This window comes from Populus euphratica, unplaced genomic scaffold (genome assembly GCF_000495115.2).
Source record: "Populus euphratica unplaced genomic scaffold, PopEup_1.0 scaffold3.1, whole genome shotgun sequence".
Lineage (NCBI taxonomy): Eukaryota > Viridiplantae > Streptophyta > Magnoliopsida > Malpighiales > Salicaceae > Populus > Populus euphratica.
The window spans coordinates 970,517-988,625 of NW_011499847.1; the positions used below are offsets into that span (position 1 = coordinate 970,517).

The window sequence follows — 18,109 nt, forward strand, 5'->3', positions numbered from 1 at the left end:
ACCAGTTGGAAGATGTGTTATCGGCCAAATCCCATGTCCCCATCACAGGCAGACATGCAGGACAAGAAGGGATCAAAATTCAAATATGTCATGGCTCCAAAAGTCTCCCAAGTTGGGCTGTTTTTTGTTTCTAGTCGATGTCCCAGACCCCTCAACCTTTGTGATACTGGCGGCAGTAGCAGAAACTAGCAAGAGAATTACACTACGACTATTTACGTGTCTTAGCTAGCCAGAAATTGACTAACAAGTTAATGCAGAAGTCTCAGATTTTCTTCTTACATCAAATCATCGTCTAGCTTATGGTCGATTACCACAAAGGTTCCAAGAACATAATTAACATTCTAATTGTCCAGTTTGACCCCTATACATCTGGTTATTCAGGGACGAACATCAGCTCGCTGGATAAATCTGGGCTAAAAAATTACAACCGCATCGAATTTATCAAGATCGAAAACTCCAAGCTGAAGTGTCAAATTGAACCGACTCGTCTCAGGGACTAATGCATATATTCCGCTACATCAGTGGACTGGGATGAACTAGAAGGTCTGGAATTTGAAAAATCCCAACTGTTTGCTTAAGTAATGAATCACTGACATGGGCAAAGGCTTGAAATAGACTGTATACATCTGGAAGCGGCAGAAGAAGAAAAGGGTAAACGTCATAGCCCCTGAAGATTCATCAATGTTCCACTTCCACCCTGATGTTTTTAAGTGTCTTATCTCTCATAGTGTAGTAATGATTAATTTTCATTTAAAAATATATTAAAATAGTAATTTTTATTTTTTAAAATTAAATTTTAATATAAGTACATCAAAATAAAAAAAATCAAAAAATTATCCCGACGCTAAAAAAATAAATTCAAGGATTAAGATTACATGCATAATTTCATGCCCTTTTCTAGATTTACCCAAGAAAGGTAGCTTTCTACGTTAATTACGTAAAGCAACTGTTTGGACAACGAACCTGGTGCCAAAGGAAGTTTCCCTTTGCTAATGGGGATATTAGGGTGAGGTAAGTAATGATCTCTTCTTCTTCCTTTATCAACAAGTACACAGAAAATCTAAAGTGGATGCCATGGGACCGCGAGGCATGAGCCTATTTGACATGTTTTACTGTACAATTACTTCCATGTTGAAGATGATTGGATGTTGAATTTATGAATTGCATTATGGGTCAATCTCATTTGCGACTTGTATACAAGGAAACTACAAGGATAAGAAGAGAAGACAAATTGTGCCATGTCCCTTGCCAGTGTCTTGCTTGGCTTGTTGCAGAAAATCCCAGACAAAACATCAACTAGATAACAACTTAGTGTGAGATTATTGCCATTAAACATTGCAATGAGTTTTCTAGTTTGAGATGGACTGATGATGCTCTCTAACCCACAACAATTGAGCTTGTCATCTTACAGTTGTAATTAGTACACGTAGATTATGTCAACAAAAATGACAGTGATGGTAGCAGGTTAATTATTACCTGTTTAATTTGGTAGCAGCGAAGCGTTGTTTCTTTGTTTAACAAAGGATTTGAGTTTGCGAGACTTTGGGGAGCCGGAGACATCTTCTCCGTTTAATTTAAGCCACTTGTATTTGGTTAAAAAAAGGATGGAGCATTTTCATTAGTTACTTAATGATTTAATTAACAAAGGATTTAAATAATAATTAACCGATGTGTCACATTATATGAACTTTATTTTAATTTTTATAAATTGTTTTTATTGGTTTAGTAGAAGTTGATGAAGTCAAATACAGTGAATAGTTCTACACTATTGAAATTATTCACCCTTTTTTAATCCAAACACGAGATCTTGAAAATGACTTATAAGATGGTTTTTTAAATGGCAGTAATGATTGTTTTTTATAGTATTTTTTTGTTAGGAAATATATTAAAATAATAATTTTTTTATTTTTTTTAAAAAAATTATTTTTAATATTAACACATCAAAATATTTAAAAATATAAAAAAATTTAATTTGAAATAAATATATTTTTTCAAAAAAATTTCTAAAACACAAAAATAAATATACCCCTTTACACCTCAAATTTCTCCAAAAATTTCCCTTCCATCTTTCTCGGTACTCTGGAAGGAAATTCTTTAGTAGAAACTTTTTAAATCACATGAACAAAGCATTTTCTATCAATTATAATTTACCAAAATCTTCACAAAGCATCTAAAATAATAATTGAAAATCAGAGTGTTCCATAATGAAGCCAAATTTCCCTTTCCTAATACCCTCTACGCAAATAATCACACACTTTGGTTTTTAATTCTCAAATATCCCCGCACTAATTCACGTATTATCCTGGAGTAAATTCTTTTTTTCAAGATTATTTAAAGAATATGTATTTCATATCAATTTAATAAATTTATAGAAACAGATTGTTTCAAATATCAACTTCAAAATCCAAACCCAAAACAATGAAAGGAAACTAATCTTCCCGATCATTAGACCGACCCCTTAATATTCCCACATTTCAAGACATCCGAATTTCATTCCTGCAAATTTTGACTACTCATGATGCTAAAAGACTCACCAGCACATGACAAAAAGTTAATCATCAACCAATCCCATCACTAATTATCTTCTCTGAGATTTAATAAAATAAAAATCCATTTTTCTGATCTTCAATAAAGAGAGAAAACTCTTCATTAGAAACCATAATCTCCTTATAATTAGACACAGTATATTCCATGTCTATATAGACCCCCCGGCCCACCATTTCCTCTTAATCACGGCCCAACCCGGCCCATTTGATTCCCTTAAGAAACCAGATCCCTTGTCTGTCTGTGTAATTTTATTCATCTCTTCACTCTCTCTCTCTGCATCTTTCTATAATGGAGCTTCCTCCATGTCTGGACGATTTAACCGACGACCTCCAAAGCATAAGCTTCACATCCACCACCACGACAACCACCACACTCCACCGTAGCACCAGCTCCGGTTCCTCCTCCGCCACACTTACTCCCGCTCCCTCCACTCACACCTCTTTCTCCTCCAAATCCACAAGCAAACACTCCCTCTCACTCTCCGATCTCCGTTTCTCCCACCGCCTTGGTTCTGGCGACATCGGTTTCGTCTACTTAGCTGAACTCAAAACCAAACTTAATGAAACGGACTCTACATTTTTTGCGGCGAAAGTTATGGATAAGAAGGAGCTAGTTACCAGAAATAAAGAAGGAAGAGCGAGGACGGAGCGGGAAATACTTGAAACGCTGGATCATCCGTTTTTGCCTACATTATACGCCTTTATTGACACTCAACGATGGCTATGCTTGTTAACGGAGTTTTGTTCCGGCGGTGACCTTCACGTTCTCCGTCAACGACAGCCTCTCAAACGTTTCGAAGAAACCGCCGTCAGGTGCGTTCGTCGGCATTTCCACTTTTATTTGAAATTATTAAGTTCTTATTTTTAATTTTTTATTGGCATACACGTAAGTCGGAAACAGTAGGAGTAGGAGAAAGGAGAGTGAGAGCGATGGATCAGGGACGTGGGACCATATCCTGGGAGAAGGCACTGTGCCTTCTGCGTTCGTGTACCCCGTACCCCACTGATTGGTTACTGTGTTTTTTCTTCTTTTCAGTTACTTTAAAGTAAGTTTAACTAGTGCAGCGAGCGAACAGGATTTACAGTTTGTTTGTCGTAACACTGGATTGTTTTCTGTTGGGGAAGACGATCACGTGCGGGTGTAGTCCACGTAATCATGTTTGACCTTTCGCTTCTTATTTTTTTTCCTTAATAAAATATTTTCTCGGTTATGAGAACGTAATTTACGAAGGCAGTGTTTTGAGAGTATTCAATATGTATTTTTTTATTAAAATTTAGAATTTTTAGAATTTTTAAATTATTTTAAATCTCTATTTGAAAAATAACTTTTAAAAAATAAAAAATATTATTTTAATATTTTTATGAATAAGAAATATTTTCAAAAAATATTCTTGTGATTGTTGTTAGATTAATTTTTAAAAACTTTAAATTATTTTTAATATATAATTTTAATAGACGGACGTTAAAAATAATTTTTTAAAATATTTTGGTTTATTGATAAAACATTTCAAAATTAATTTCTACTACTATATCACAACAATATTAATTTATATGTGCCAATTTGGCTTTTTTTTTAATAACTTAGGGCATAAATTAGGTTAATATTACTTTATTGCCATAAACACTAAAGGATTACAAGTTTTTTTTATAAATAATTTTCAATTAAAAATATGTATTATTTTTATTTTTTATATCAATATATTAAAATTATCTTAAAATAATTAAAAATAATCAATCAAGTGAAAATTAGTTTTAAAAATACTTTAAAAAGCTAATTAAAGTAGAAAAACAAACACTCCATTGTATTTAACAAAAGAAACAAAGATAACAGAGGAGACACTAATAAAAAAACAACCTGAAAATAAATTATCAAAAATTGTTGGTTTTGAACCAATAATTCATAAAGATGATGTTTTTTTTCCCCTTAATGTTCAGCTATTTTTATTAGAATTTCATGAACATTTATTGATAACACGTGCGAATATTTTAACGAGCCAGTTACCGAGGTAATAAAGGGTGGTGGTTTTGATTTCATAAATTTAGAAGCGTGTAGCGGGTGCAATTACTGGTTTTAAATTTAGCAGCAAAGTAATACCAACCGTATTAGCTTTACTTATAATGGCGGGAATTAACCATTTTGAACATAAATTGCGGGACGTGTAAACAGAGATTTCACTAAACCTTTTCTTGAGAGAAGGTGGGTTAGAGTTATCGTGTTATTAATGGTGTACACTCATCGTTAGTGAGTTCGCAACAACTCGTTTGTACAGGAAATGTACATCCTGTTTTTCAGGAAAACTTGGCTGTCAAGTCCGCTTTCCGAGCTAACGCTAAGTTATAGTGATGGATAATAAACTGGATTATAATTGCAATTAGTTTCGATTATAACATGATTATATATGTAATTCATTATTATATATCTATAGAGCATGATGCATAACAGGAAAACCTTCATTTCCCGGGAGAAAATCCTTAGGATATGGGAAATGTTAATTGGATATAGGTCAATATTATTTGTCTTTTGTTGGACAGAAAGAACAATAGTTGTAGTTTCTCCTTTTGCTTTGGTGAATCCTTTCATCATGGAGTTTCACGTGTCGTTCTATGAAAAACTCTTGTTCTTATTACAAGAAACCGAAAGATCTCTTGGATATCCGAAATTTCAATATTCCTTGCTTTCCGTTATCTTTCGCTGGATTTCTGGGTTTTCTTTGGAGACTGTACGCTGGTGACCAGTGGCCCCGATTTTATCTTGTTGCTTTTTGGCCCCTTGTTAAAACACACCATCAGTTTCTAGTTCCTTTGTCCAATATTTAACAGACATCCTATCCCTATCGTCCGAGTCATTTTAATTTTATTTTAGCCCCTTTCCTTTGTTAATGAATATAAAAGTAGGTGCACGAGAGACTAGTGAAGGGTTGTAGCTAACAAAGTAGACGACAAATCCATGTCTTCCATTAATGAATGCTTAATACTGAATAATAAAGAAGAAAATAAGTAGTTAATGTAATGAATTAACAATTCTTCTTCTTCTCTAGTACTTGATATGCCACGTAGAAAGGTAGGAATAAACAAAAGCTCACGCGTTGTACTGAAAAAGAAAAGCTAACACTGAAATACGAATATGCAAATACAGAAGGACGGATTCGATAGCTTTATTTGCTTTTCTTCTCCACCTTACATGCCAAGACATTTTCTTCCAACGTCTCCTTCTTCAACAATTGATTTACTGCATGAGAGTATAGACGCTGTGGATGTAGCCCCCTCGTCATTGTGATTATGGGTCATGTAACAAAATTGGAGCTGAATAATTCCTTGGTTCTGTTTAATGATATGGTTATCAAAAAACCCAGGATGCCAATATACAAATAACAACAGTAGGACCTTTTGCTCGAGCATCTCAATTATTTTCTTGCTCGAATGTATCATTACATCTGCACCAAAATAATCCAAGCACTGATCATCTTCTTTTTCTTTATAAATTGTGTAATCCTCTGTGGACCCTCCATCGAGATTGCGTTATTCTATTTTTTCCCTGATCTTGATTAGGTTTAATTAAAACAGAAGGCAACAGAGAAGAATTTGTTTGTTAATACTTAAGTGTTCTTTTGGTGTTTTTTTCCAGGTTCTACGCATCAGAGGTGATTGTAGCTTTAGAGTACCTTCATATGATGGGGATTGTTTACCGTGATCTCAAGCCTGAAAACGTTCTTGTTCGATCAGATGGTCATATAATGCTCACTGACTTTGACCTCTCGTTAAAATGTGATGATTCTACGTCAACTCCTCAGATTATCTCCGACAAAAAAGATGCTGCTGCAGCCCCAAAAAACGACTACCTGTTTGAGCATCCTTCTTATACTTCATCCTCATGCATTCTTCCTAACTGTATAGTCCCAGCTGTGTCATGTTTCCACCCAAGACGTAAACGCAAGAAGAAGATGGGCAACCGTGGTGGGCCAGAGTTTGTAGCCGAGCCCGTCGATGTTCGATCCATGTCATTTGTTGGGACCCACGAGTATTTAGCACCGGAGATTGTTTCCGGTGAGGGCCATGGTAGTCCTGTGGATTGGTGGACGCTAGGAATATTTATGTTCGAACTATTTTACGGGTATACGCCTTTTAGAGGTGTTGACCATGAGCTAACTCTAGCTAATGTTGTGGCTCGAGCCCTTGAGTTCCCTAAAGAACCAGCTGTGCCTGCCACAGCTAAGGACCTCATTTCGCAACTACTGGTTAAGGATCCAGCAAGGCGAATGGGTTCCCCCATGGGTGCATCAGCCGTCAAGCACCACCCTTTTTTCCAAGGAGTTAATTGGGCATTGTTGAGATGTACACCTCCACCATATGTTCCTCCACCATTTAGTAGGGAAGTTGTATCAGATGAAAGTTGTCCCGAGACCCCTGTGGAATATTATTAGCAAGTTGAACAAAGAATTAATAAATTAAATGCATCTCATAATAGTCTGGCCATTTCTTGATTATTTCTCAGTAAAATTTCTACCACTGCTGATATCGAGTTGGCCATATGGAAATGGCCATGGGGTCCGTTAATTTTAGCCAAGATTGTTCACCAATAGCGAAGCAGTTGATCCCAGTATTCTATATGCAAGAAAATCTCGGTGATTCGCAAACCCTTTCCATTTTCATGGTCAATGCATGCGTCGGAAACATTGAATCCCGACAACACAAACATAAAGAATGACACTGACTTCTTAATTAGGGAAAAACTAGGGGCACCGCGTTGTAGGTTGTCCACCGATCGCGAGGGCCCTGGGGATGGTCAGGCCACGAGGGAATGACTACTTGTTTTGTGCGTGTGTTTGCTTGTGAAGACCGAGCCCTCGCCCATGTGGTTTGTTTTGTGTACAGGGTAAATGTGGGACAAAACTGGGGGTTTTAGGAGAAGTGTCCTTGTTTTTGTTTTTAGAGGTCACATGAATCTTTCACAATAATTCTCTGGCAAGGTCTAATCTTCTTTATCATCTGAGGCACCATTCCAACTGTTTAATATGGGTTGGTGCTGGTTAAATTGTGGTAAAATATATTTGTCATGGAGGTGGAAGTTGGAGCTGTTTTATCAATTTGTGCGTGGTAGTCGTGCTTGCCTCCTAACAAGGCTACAATAAGAGGTACCAGCTTCTTTCTAGATCGGGTTGTTCCCCCTTCCCAGTTTAATCTTTTAGATTCAAACCCCACCACCGTCTTTTGGTAGAGTGGCATATGTGACCTGTATGCATGATTTTCAAGTTCCTCGATAACAGAAACAGCAGCTTACTTCTTCTTTTTTTTGCCAGAGATTTGTTTTGTACGTGAAATATTCTGTTTCTTCGAGTAGCGAGCTAGGTTGATTTTGGTTGGCTTACAAATTCATCACCGTATTATATTTTCACATCGTTATACTCCTAGGATCTAATTTCAAGTGCCAGTTTGTTGTCATTTTTCTCACGTTCTCCCCTCTGTGTCCTAAACAGGAGTTAGATGTTAGTTGATATTACAAATTCACATACCTTAATGTGAGTTGTTACTAAATTATTTGGTTGTGCTGCTATTTTCCTGCCCTCGACAACATAGTGCTTCCTGTTCAATCTTCAAAAAACAACTGAAAAAAAGAAGAAGAAGAAACAACTAATGTTAGAATTTATTTTTTTTGTATAATTTGATCAGGTCTGGAATCAAATTTAACTGGGTCAAATGAATAGTTAAGAATCAAGTTAGTACAATTAAATTTTACTGAGTTAATATTTTTTTGAAGTTAAGACCAGATTCTATATTTTGAAATTTTCATGTCAATTTACCAAGACAAGCCGCATCATGTTACTAGATAATTCAGATACATTGTATATCCTCCACTTGTTCAGCTAGAAAAGAAAAGGAAAAAGAAGCCTGCCTCAATTGGCAATTGCTATTCTCTTCTTCTTTTCCTTTTTTACCCAAAATACCACTTAACATATCTTTTAATTGTTTAATAATTATGAGTGGACAAATATTAAACATGGTCAATCGTTGCAATGATGATTCATAAGAAAAACAAAACAGCAGCTGGGGTTGTTGAGTGTTTGTTTGAGAGCATGATTATTTTTTTAAAATTATTTTTAAAATTAATATATTAAAATATTAAAAAAAATATTAATTTTTAAAAAAATATTTTTTAAAAAAACACAACATAAAACAACATTCTTAATTAAAATAATCTTAAGTGTTCTGGTGGAAATGATGACAGCCACTACAGATTAATCAATAAAAGTGGCTTTTTAGCAGTTTGGAGGGGCATATGGCATTCGGTTGTGCCCTTTTCTGACTCCACTGGTTTTTAAATTTGCAATAGACCCTATCTGGCCCCGGCTCATGGATCTTCGAACCTTTTACCTTCCAGGCTCGTACGTTGTCGGCCTACCAGGCTTCTACTTACAAATTCAAGCGTATGGCCCAATTTAGTATTAGCTGGCTCAATTTAAATTTTACACCGACCCGACCCGAAACCAGATCTTATTAAACCCTGTCTGACTTGTGAGTCGACTTGGTAACCTACCCACCCACAACTTGGAATGGCCAGGTTTTTATTTTTTCAATCATGAAAATTAACTCAATTAAACTCGGGGAATGGTATAACCTAATTAAAACATGATTAACTTGATTGGCAAACTTCATCAAAATTATTTTAAAATTCTTGTTAGAAAAGCATTGTCTTATAAAAGCTAACTTCCCTGCCTTTCAATTGACTCGATAAATTCGTGATTCAAGTTTTTTACCCGATCAGACCCACCACGTCTGATAACCAGGATCTATACAGCGACCCCGGTCACGGGCGGAAGCTGAAACCCGAGAAATCCATCCCGCTTAAACAATAACTAGCAGAAAAACTCCCTCACTGTGCTAACACTCTCTTCCCTGCAAGTTTAAACCCTAGAAATCAGCAGCAAAAATGGAGGAGGAGCCAAAAAACGGCAACTCGGCGACGCCAGTGGAGAACGACGAAGATGCCGTTATCGGACCTGGTCCAGCCCCTAAAGCCCGAGCCAAACGTCCTCTCCAGTTCGAGCAAGCTTACCTCGATTCCCTTCCTTCTGCAAACATGTAGGTTCCTCTCTCTTCTGTTTGCTTAAATTAAAAGAAACCCTTCTTTTTATGGTCAAATAAGCTCTTTAACTTTTTTTTTTCCCGAATTTCGTATCATATTTTAGGGTTTAGAGATTTTAAGCTTCCGTTAGGGTTTTATAGCTGTAGCTATAATAAATTTTAAATACAGAAGAAAGTTGCTTACTCATGATCTATTTTGCAGGTACGAGAAAAGCTATATGCATCGAGATGTGGTTACGCATGTTGCAATTTCCGCAGCTGATTTTTTCATAACTGGAAGTGTTGATGGTATCCTTTGGCATAATTACTTTACAATTATTCATTAACTGTATTCACGAGTTATTTACATAAGATGATGTGCTGTTTGATTATTTTTTGACCGTTTCTTTTATTTATGTTATTCAGGGCATTTGAAATTTTGGAAGAAAAAGCCAATTGGCATTGAATTTGCCAAACATTTTAGATCCCACCTTGGTCCCATTGAAGGCCTAGCGGTGAGCTCTTCCACTTCGCTTGATTTTATGCGTATCATGTTTAACTTGATTCTCAATTGATTTTTGCTTTGAATAACTTTATGAGTCCATGACCAATCAAGAGCTTTTATCAGTAAATAGGTTATAGCTATCTGTCATATAATTTGTACTGCGTGTTTTTTGGTTGTGTTCGTATGTGTAGTTTACATGGAAAAAGAAATGTCATCTGTGATTATTTAACCTGCCCTTTTAGTTTCTAGGGTACTAATTGTTGTTCATAAAATTTTCCTGTTGGTATTTAGACAGCAATCATTATTAGGTTGTTCCTATCATCTTGTTTTATTCACAAGAGTCAAAATCCTGTTAGTTAGTGCAGTCATCAACCATGACTTTGTTCAGTCATGCAGGTTAGCTTGGATGGCCTGCTTTGTTGCACGATTTCAAATGATCAATCTGTGAAAATATATGATGTTGTCAATTATGACATGATGGCCATGATCGGCCTTCCATATGTTCCTGGTAGTGCAGAATGGGTCTATAAACAAGGGGATGTCAAAGCTCGGCTTGCCATAAGTGATCGGAATTCCTCATTTGTGCATATATATGATGCACGAGCTGGTTCAAATGAACCAATAATCTCAAAAGAGGTAACTGGTCACATCAATAGCTCTCAATTTTCATAACATAAGGTTTTTACTCCTGTGATTTTTTTATGCCACAATAAAGATATTTATTTTCATTATTTTTTTATTGCATTTCTCCAGATACACCTTGAACCAGTTAAAGTTATGAAGTACAACCCTGTATTTGACACGGTAGTATCTGTTGATGCGAAGGGACTTATTGAATACTGGAACCCCTCCACGCTTAAGTTCCCAGAAAGCGAGTATGTTCACTTATATAGATACCTTCAGGATTTATTTAATTAATTTCCTTTATCCTTTTTGTACAAAATATCTATACAAGTCTAGGAGGGATCCAATCTTTAGGTGTGACTTTGTAAAATATTTAATTAACTATAAAACTTTGTTGCTGAGTTTATATGAGACAGGAAAGATTTGCTGGCACCTTTCTGGGTCTTGTGAGTTTTTTTGATGCTAGAAGTTTCCTGAAGTTGTCTTGCATTAATTTATCACTTGAAAACACATACTTTATGTTTTGCATCCTCACACCAATGTATGTGTGGGTTGCCTTGTCAACCTGTTTTCACAACAAATATAACTCAAAGCTTGAAATCTAGGCTTCGGCAAATCATGGTTGGAAATGGTTTCTGTTGTACAGTTTCTTTTACACATCAATTGGATGTTTATTAGTTCTGGAGTTTCTTATATTGATGGATTTCTTAACTTTCTTTTATTTATTTTTTATTTTTTAAACTTAGCAACTAGCAGAAGTGTTGAACTTTTAGAAACTTATGTCACTAATATCCTAATATGTTCTTCAGAAGATTTTTCTAGAAGCTTATGTTAGCATTATCGTACCATGTTCTTCTGTAGATTTGTCCCTGTTTGTTACCAGGGGTGCGATCCTTTTGAGTTTGTAGATAAAGTTTTATTTTCAAGTCATATTGAGACATTAAGGTTTGCCTGGTTTCCTCTAATTGTACCAAATTCCTAACAGTTTCTCTTGTCTGGTGCAAGCAGGGTGAAGTTTAGATTGAAAAGTGATACTAATCTATTTGAAATTGTGAAGTGTAAAACAAGTGTTTCCACAATGGAGGTACTATACATTCTGGTTCCGATATGAGTGTGGTCTACAAATTGATATTGTTGACTATTTTATGCTTGATATCAGTTTGTTGTATTGATTTTTGTATTGTTTACAGTGATATCAAGCACAAAATAGGCAATAATATCTATTGGTTTACAGTGAAATATCAATGCGAAAAACTGGAAAAAAATAGTTACGATAACTGTACATGTTACTGTTGTCCATCAGGTCAGCCCAGATGGTAAGCAGTTCTCCATTACATCACCTGATCGAAGGATACGTGTATTTTGGTTTAGAACGGGTAAACTAAGAAGAGTTTATGATGAATCTCTTGAGGTAATACCAATTATGAGTGGATTTTCATTTATAATTTATTTTCCTGTGAAGTCTTTTGTAATGATAGATTACCTTGTGTTGGTTAGGTGGCTCAAGATCTTCAGAGAAGTGATGCTCCCATGTACCGGTTGGAGGCTATTGATTTTGGGCGAAGAATGGCTGTTGATAAAGAAATTGAAAAGACAGAAACTGCACCACAACCAAATGCTATTTTTGACGAAAGCTCAAACTTCCTCATATATGCCACCCTCCTTGGAATAAAAGTAAAGATACTACTGCTAACACAAATTAGGAATGTAAATTTTTTTCCTGCACTGCATTTTATTTACTTGTAGTAATCATGACTGTCTTTTTGTGTGAATATATATTGCTGTACTCCTGACATGTTATTTCTTACCCCCCCTCCTTTTTTTCTTGCTTTTTTTAAGGTAGTGAATTTACAGACCAATAAAGTTGCCAGAATTCTTGGAAAGGTGGAGAATAATGACAGATTCTTGCAAATTGCATTGTATCAAGGTGACCGAAGCAGCAAGAAAGTCAGAAAAATTCCTACAGCTGCAGCAAATGTCAATGAGAGCAAAGAGCCTTTAACAGATCCCACTCTCTTGTGTTGTGCTTTCAAGAAACACAGAATTTATCTATTCAGGTAATGATACTTCTCAAATTGACTGATCATGCAAAATACTGGCTGAAATGAATGTTTTTCTTAAAGGCGTTCTACAATGATGCCAGTATGGGTGGAGCAACTGTGTAAATGTTCGCACCTGGCCGCTAATTATTAAAAAACAAATCTGCCACTGTGGAAAGCAGTTAAGATATGTAAAAGTGAGAAAAGTAAAAGTAATTTCTAATTTCCATGCCAGAGGACAAACCAGCTGTCATACATATTTCCACCTCTTAGATGTTTTTCCCAGAAAGGCCTAACTAGTGTGCAAGAATATGCTTAGGCCACAAATACGTTTTACTATGAAAGATATATTTCTTGCATCTTCTATATGTTTATTCCCTTTTCACCATGAAAAGAAAATATGCTTCCTTGTCTTTACTATCTTAATATTTTTATCAAATTAAAAATGATTTACACGTCTACATTAATAATTTGGGAAACACAAAACACGTTAGAAAGGACTTGTGCTAAGTTTTTCTCAAAACTTGGACTTCTTTTGAAGGTTTCAACAATCAAGGAAAATTAAGTCTGCTGTCTTTTATTTTAAGTATCATTAGTTTTTGATGAAACAAAAATCACCTGAAATGCTAATGAAATTACTCAAGTGTGTTGACAAGAGAAGTATAAAAGACATTATATGAATGATATTATAGATACCTTGTAGATTGGTCACCATTATCGGCAAGAATAAACTACATTGAATTAAATGCCTTCAACTGAAATTTGTTTTAAATGATTTATCATAGTGCACCAAGAGTTACCTCCGACACTTTGGATCTAAATGTCACGTTTTTTTTGTGATTATTTATAATGGTGCAAATAGCCGTCGAGAACCAGAGGAGCCTGAGGATGCAACTAAGGGACGGGATGTGTTTAATGAAAAGCCTCCACCAGATGAACTTTTGGCTGTATCAGATATAGGAAAAGCAGTGACAACATCTCTTCCTGACAATGTGGTGGGTTTTTTCTTTCTGATATCCAGGAGGGGACTAGATCATATACTGACCTATAAAATTGATTTGGATATTTTATTTATCCATTTAATTAATAAATTTCTTGTTTAGCGTACTAAATGTGCACTTCTTTTTATTGAATTTGCTGAATATTGCTTTGCCTCATGTTAACATGCATTTCTGTTTGCATGATTGTTTGTCTGCGCGTCTGAGTACACCCTAGCGTTGGTATTTGTATGTTGGTGTATGGGCTTCTGTAGGTGTTTTTGTGTCCTGTGTAAAGTACAGGAATGTATTTTGAACGCGTCGCTTTTTCTTTCACTTTCCTAACTGTGAAGAAACTAAAATCTCATATTTTTGCATGGCACATGAATAAGACAGCCTTCCATTGGTAGTGCATTTGTCGAAACTGATGGATGAAATGGCATTTACATATGACTATGATTCCATCAAACATTTTTTTTGACTAATCTCAATTCCCCCTTTCCAGATTCTGCACACTACTATGGGAGACGTTCACATGAAACTGTACCCTGAAGAATGTCCAAAAACTGTAGAGAATTTTACAACACACTGCCGAAATGGCTACTATGATAATCTTATTTTTCACCGTGTCATCAAGGGTTTCATGATACAAACAGGAGACCCATTGGGAGATGGCACTGGTGGGCAGTCTATTTGGGGAAGGGAATTTGAGGACGAGTTTCACAAAAGGTAATCTTTTGAGAGAATTACATTTTCATCAGGTTATTTGTGCTTCTCCAAGGTGTTCCTCCCGCCAGCATTTTTAAGAAGCCTCTGCCTGCAACTTGATGACATTTCAAATTATAATAAGAAATCTCTGTTCCTAACTCATGGCTGGTTTCAATATTTATAAATGATATTTAAGTTGTTATCCTTTTTGCCTTTGGTAGTTTTATTTTTCTTCTATGTTGGGCTTCCAAGTTCCAACCAACCACAACCATAATAATAACAAACTTGGTGGCATGGAATTTGATTCTTCAGATTACATTAATGTTCACATTGATTTAGATCAGCTCCAGACAATTAAAGACCTGGTAGAACTTTTATGCATGTTAATTTTTGGTACATGGGCAAGTGGCTTTTTTTGCTGCTTATTCTTTTTTCAATTGCTGTTATTGTTATTTAATTTTGTCTATGCATCACATCACATGCAACTGACTGGATGAAACATTTCTTTTCCTGCAGTTTACGACATGACAGGCCTTTCACGGTATCAATGGCAAACGCAGGCCCAAATACAAATGGTTCCCAGTTCTTTATCACCACAGTGGCCACTCCATGGCTGGACAACAAGCATACGGTGTTTGGTAGAGTTGCGAAAGGAATGGATGTTGTACAGGTAAACTTGAGCCTTCAATTTTGTATTCAATGGTATTTGCCCATCTTGCTGTTAAATCTTTCTGTATTTTCTGCACGTGGTGCTTGGGAGAGAATCCATTGTTTTGCTCAATTCCTTCATTAACTTCCTTACCCAATATATAGATCAAGAGATATTTCTTGCCATTTAGTTTGGGTATTGTCCTGCTATCCATGGACTGATTGGTCTGCCTGAATGCCAAGTGCTCTAGAACCGGAATTGGATAAACACGCCCTTGTAACATTTTATTATGCACATTTGCATGTTACTCAGTACTTGTTCTATATTGATGTCAGGCTATTGAGAAGGTGAAGACAGACAGAGGAGACAAGCCATACCAAGATGTAAAAATCCTGAACGTGACTGTCCCCAAGTCTTAGCAGAATCTTCCTTTTAGTGGTAAATCTATCCTGACATGGTTGTTGGTGCGGCTAAGAATCATATGCCAAAGTAAGTGCGTTGTTTTCATCTCCCTACTCACTCACCTGCAGTGTATTTTCACACCTGGGGTTCTTTATTTTTTGTTTATGATTTAGTGCATCTTTTTTAGTTTCTCCTTTCTTTTTGGAAACTCCTGTTGGCATATATGAAAGTTGCGAAGAAGGGATGGAATTTCCGTTTAATTTTTAGAAAAGTTTACTCTTATATTAGACTGCAGGAAACTCATTGCCTTCTGTGAGCATATCAAATCATGTTCTGTGGCACGGAAACATGTTTCATTCCATTCTCTGATCAACTGAGGCCACTGGCTGATATGTGAGTGACCACATCAAATATTTTTAAAAATTTCCAAAAGAAAGATGCAACCAAATGGTATCTACTCATCAGTGATCGAAGGTTTTTATAAATGAAAAACTAAACCTAAAATAAGGAAATGACAGTCTAGTTTCTCTGATTTAAGTTGAGAGAGCTTAACCAAAGATTCATAATGAACTGTGTTGTGTGTTATTCTTCAAAATTGTTGACCATACAATGTTGAGCTCCTTGAGCTATTAGTTGGGATGGATTGGACTGCCAAAGGTTTTGTCAAGCTGGCAACTCGTTCTTATAAAGTAGCTTGCTAATTTTATTTCAACAGAATTTTCCAAAAGAACACATCCGACATATTTTTCCATAATTTTTTTGTCTGTTTTGATATCTCCCTCATTTTGCCCATAACATTTTCTCTGCATCTTCAGCAATTACATTATTTGTAGTATTGTTGAATCCAAGTGCCCAGGTGCCTCACTGTGAATTTTGTTGCTCTGACAGGTTTTGCATGTTGTCGACAAGACAGCAAGGAAGATTACCATTATCATTCTACAGCCCGAGAGACGTGCCTCCAAAGAGGTCCTGCACTTCCTTGGTTCTCTTACCCTTGTTATCTGGGATGATGCACGGACAATTGTTGTATATGGCACGATTCCCATTTATCCTTTTTAAACTTTTCTGTAGTGTTTTCACCAAATCCCATCGCTTTAATACCTGTTTTAGATCAACTCTCATCGCTTTTCACCAAGTAGAACATCTTTGAGTTCTAACATGTTTGGTACCTGGATTTTGATAGCTGATTTTCTTGGTGATATCATGTTACAACAGCCAGGGAAATTGCGTGCTTTGTTTCTATTGATTTCTGCATGTTTCTTGTTCCCATGATTCAAACCTACGTCGTTTACTGGAATGATGGGTGACTGCCAGCAGAATTGATATTTGTCCTTCACCTATGGGATTCTCCACGACCCAGCCATTAGATCCATGGATCCGCTACCGAGCTCTGTACATACGACGGCTGAGCCATTTCTGGAACCTTTGGCTATTATCGGTCCTTTGGATTATGCCTTCTTGTTGATTCCCTTTACCATACTCGCGAGCACGCTGGTAGCTTTATTCCATTTTCTTGATCTTTCCTTCTTCGTACGAAGTGTTTACGACGGTTAAATCATCTTCTCTTTGAAGGTGTTGGATGCCCCTTCTCATTATAGTTATAAGATCCCAACTCGGATCGAGGTGGGTGCATCAATTCAAGCAATGTTTTTTTTTTTTAAGAAGAAAACAAGATATTATTTTGATTAAAAAAAAATGCTTCCAAGTAAAATTTAACTTGCACCAGATCAGATTTTGGGCTGGTGAATCATCTGGTGCAATGCCAAATAACTGCAGATTTCCTAAAATGTGTTGTTCAAAGCACAAATGATAAGAAGGGATTAGATTTTTCTAAACACAAGATTAAAAGAACACCAAATAAGGCATTAAAATTTTAAATTGAAAAAAGTTTGAAAAATTCTCTACACAACTGCCTTCTCGTTAGCTGATTTAGGAATGCTATTACTCCCACAACAGAACACAATTTAAGAAGTTTTATTTTTTTTGGTTACAAACAAACAATTTAACAAGCTGTCATATTCTATTCTGCTTTCTTTAAAATGATATCTTATTTTATCCCATGGTTTTTAAACCAACTTGAGATAAATCTTGAATAGAAAATCAAGTAAGATGATTTAAGTTAATCTGAATTAATTTAATATTTTTTTTATTTTATAAAAAAATAAAAAATATTATAATTAAAAAAATCATCGAGTTCTGATGGTATTTTTTGAGAGACCATGTTAAAGGTTAACCGGTTTTTTATATAGGAATCAATTTTCTCTTTATTTTTATTAAAACTTAACTTGGTCTATACTCCAAATCACCCAACTCGCCAGTTTACGCCGGGTTTCAAACGCTACCTGCTCTTTTATTTTAAACTACCCCGCGTGAAGATACGAGGTACAGAGGAGTGATGGTTTTACTACCAAATTTAGCTGTCTCTGCCAGTTTAGATATGATAGTCACAAACTGCCTCTTCATTTTCCACTGTCTCTTCCCTGCATACAGCTATATATCTATATATATAGGTTCACCACTGCATGCTCTCTCTTCATCTCTTCATTCCGCTCCTTTTTTTGTGTGTGTGTGTGTGTGTTGGGGGGGGGGGGGGGGTGTTA

At 35.9% G+C, this 18,109-nt stretch overlaps 2 protein-coding genes across 3 annotated transcripts; both read left to right on the forward strand.

Moving 5' to 3' along the window:
* The first annotated feature begins 2,780 nt into the window (after positions 1–2,780).
* On the forward strand, positions 2,781–7,030 carry LOC105139831 (serine/threonine-protein kinase D6PKL1-like). Its single transcript, XM_011046441.1, has 2 exons — positions 2,781–3,359; positions 6,172–7,030. Exons 1-2 carry the CDS (start codon positions 2,836–2,838, stop codon positions 6,965–6,967), a joined length of 1,320 nt encoding a protein of 439 aa, XP_011044743.1. The 5' UTR covers positions 2,781–2,835; the 3' UTR covers positions 6,968–7,030.
* Positions 7,031–9,272: 2,242 nt separating this feature from the next.
* Positions 9,273–16,776, forward strand: CYP71 (cyclophilin71). Of its 2 annotated transcripts, XM_011046449.1 has the most exons (14): positions 9,273–9,623; positions 9,829–9,914; positions 10,032–10,120; positions 10,507–10,746; positions 10,864–10,985; positions 11,743–11,818; positions 12,038–12,145; positions 12,232–12,408; positions 12,574–12,791; positions 13,636–13,768; positions 14,256–14,479; positions 14,975–15,128; positions 15,443–15,596; positions 16,398–16,776. In XM_011046449.1, the coding sequence occupies exons 1-13, from the start codon at positions 9,472–9,474 to the stop codon at positions 15,524–15,526; spliced, it is 1,863 nt and encodes a 620-aa protein (XP_011044751.1). In that variant the 5' UTR covers positions 9,273–9,471; the 3' UTR covers positions 15,527–15,596; positions 16,398–16,776. The 2 variants fall into 2 exon arrangements, with proteins under 2 accessions (XP_011044751.1, XP_011044761.1); XM_011046459.1 differs by lacking the exons at positions 9,273–9,623; positions 9,829–9,914 and having other exon boundaries at positions 10,031–10,120; positions 10,499–10,746.
* Positions 16,777–18,109: the final 1,333 nt, after the last annotated feature.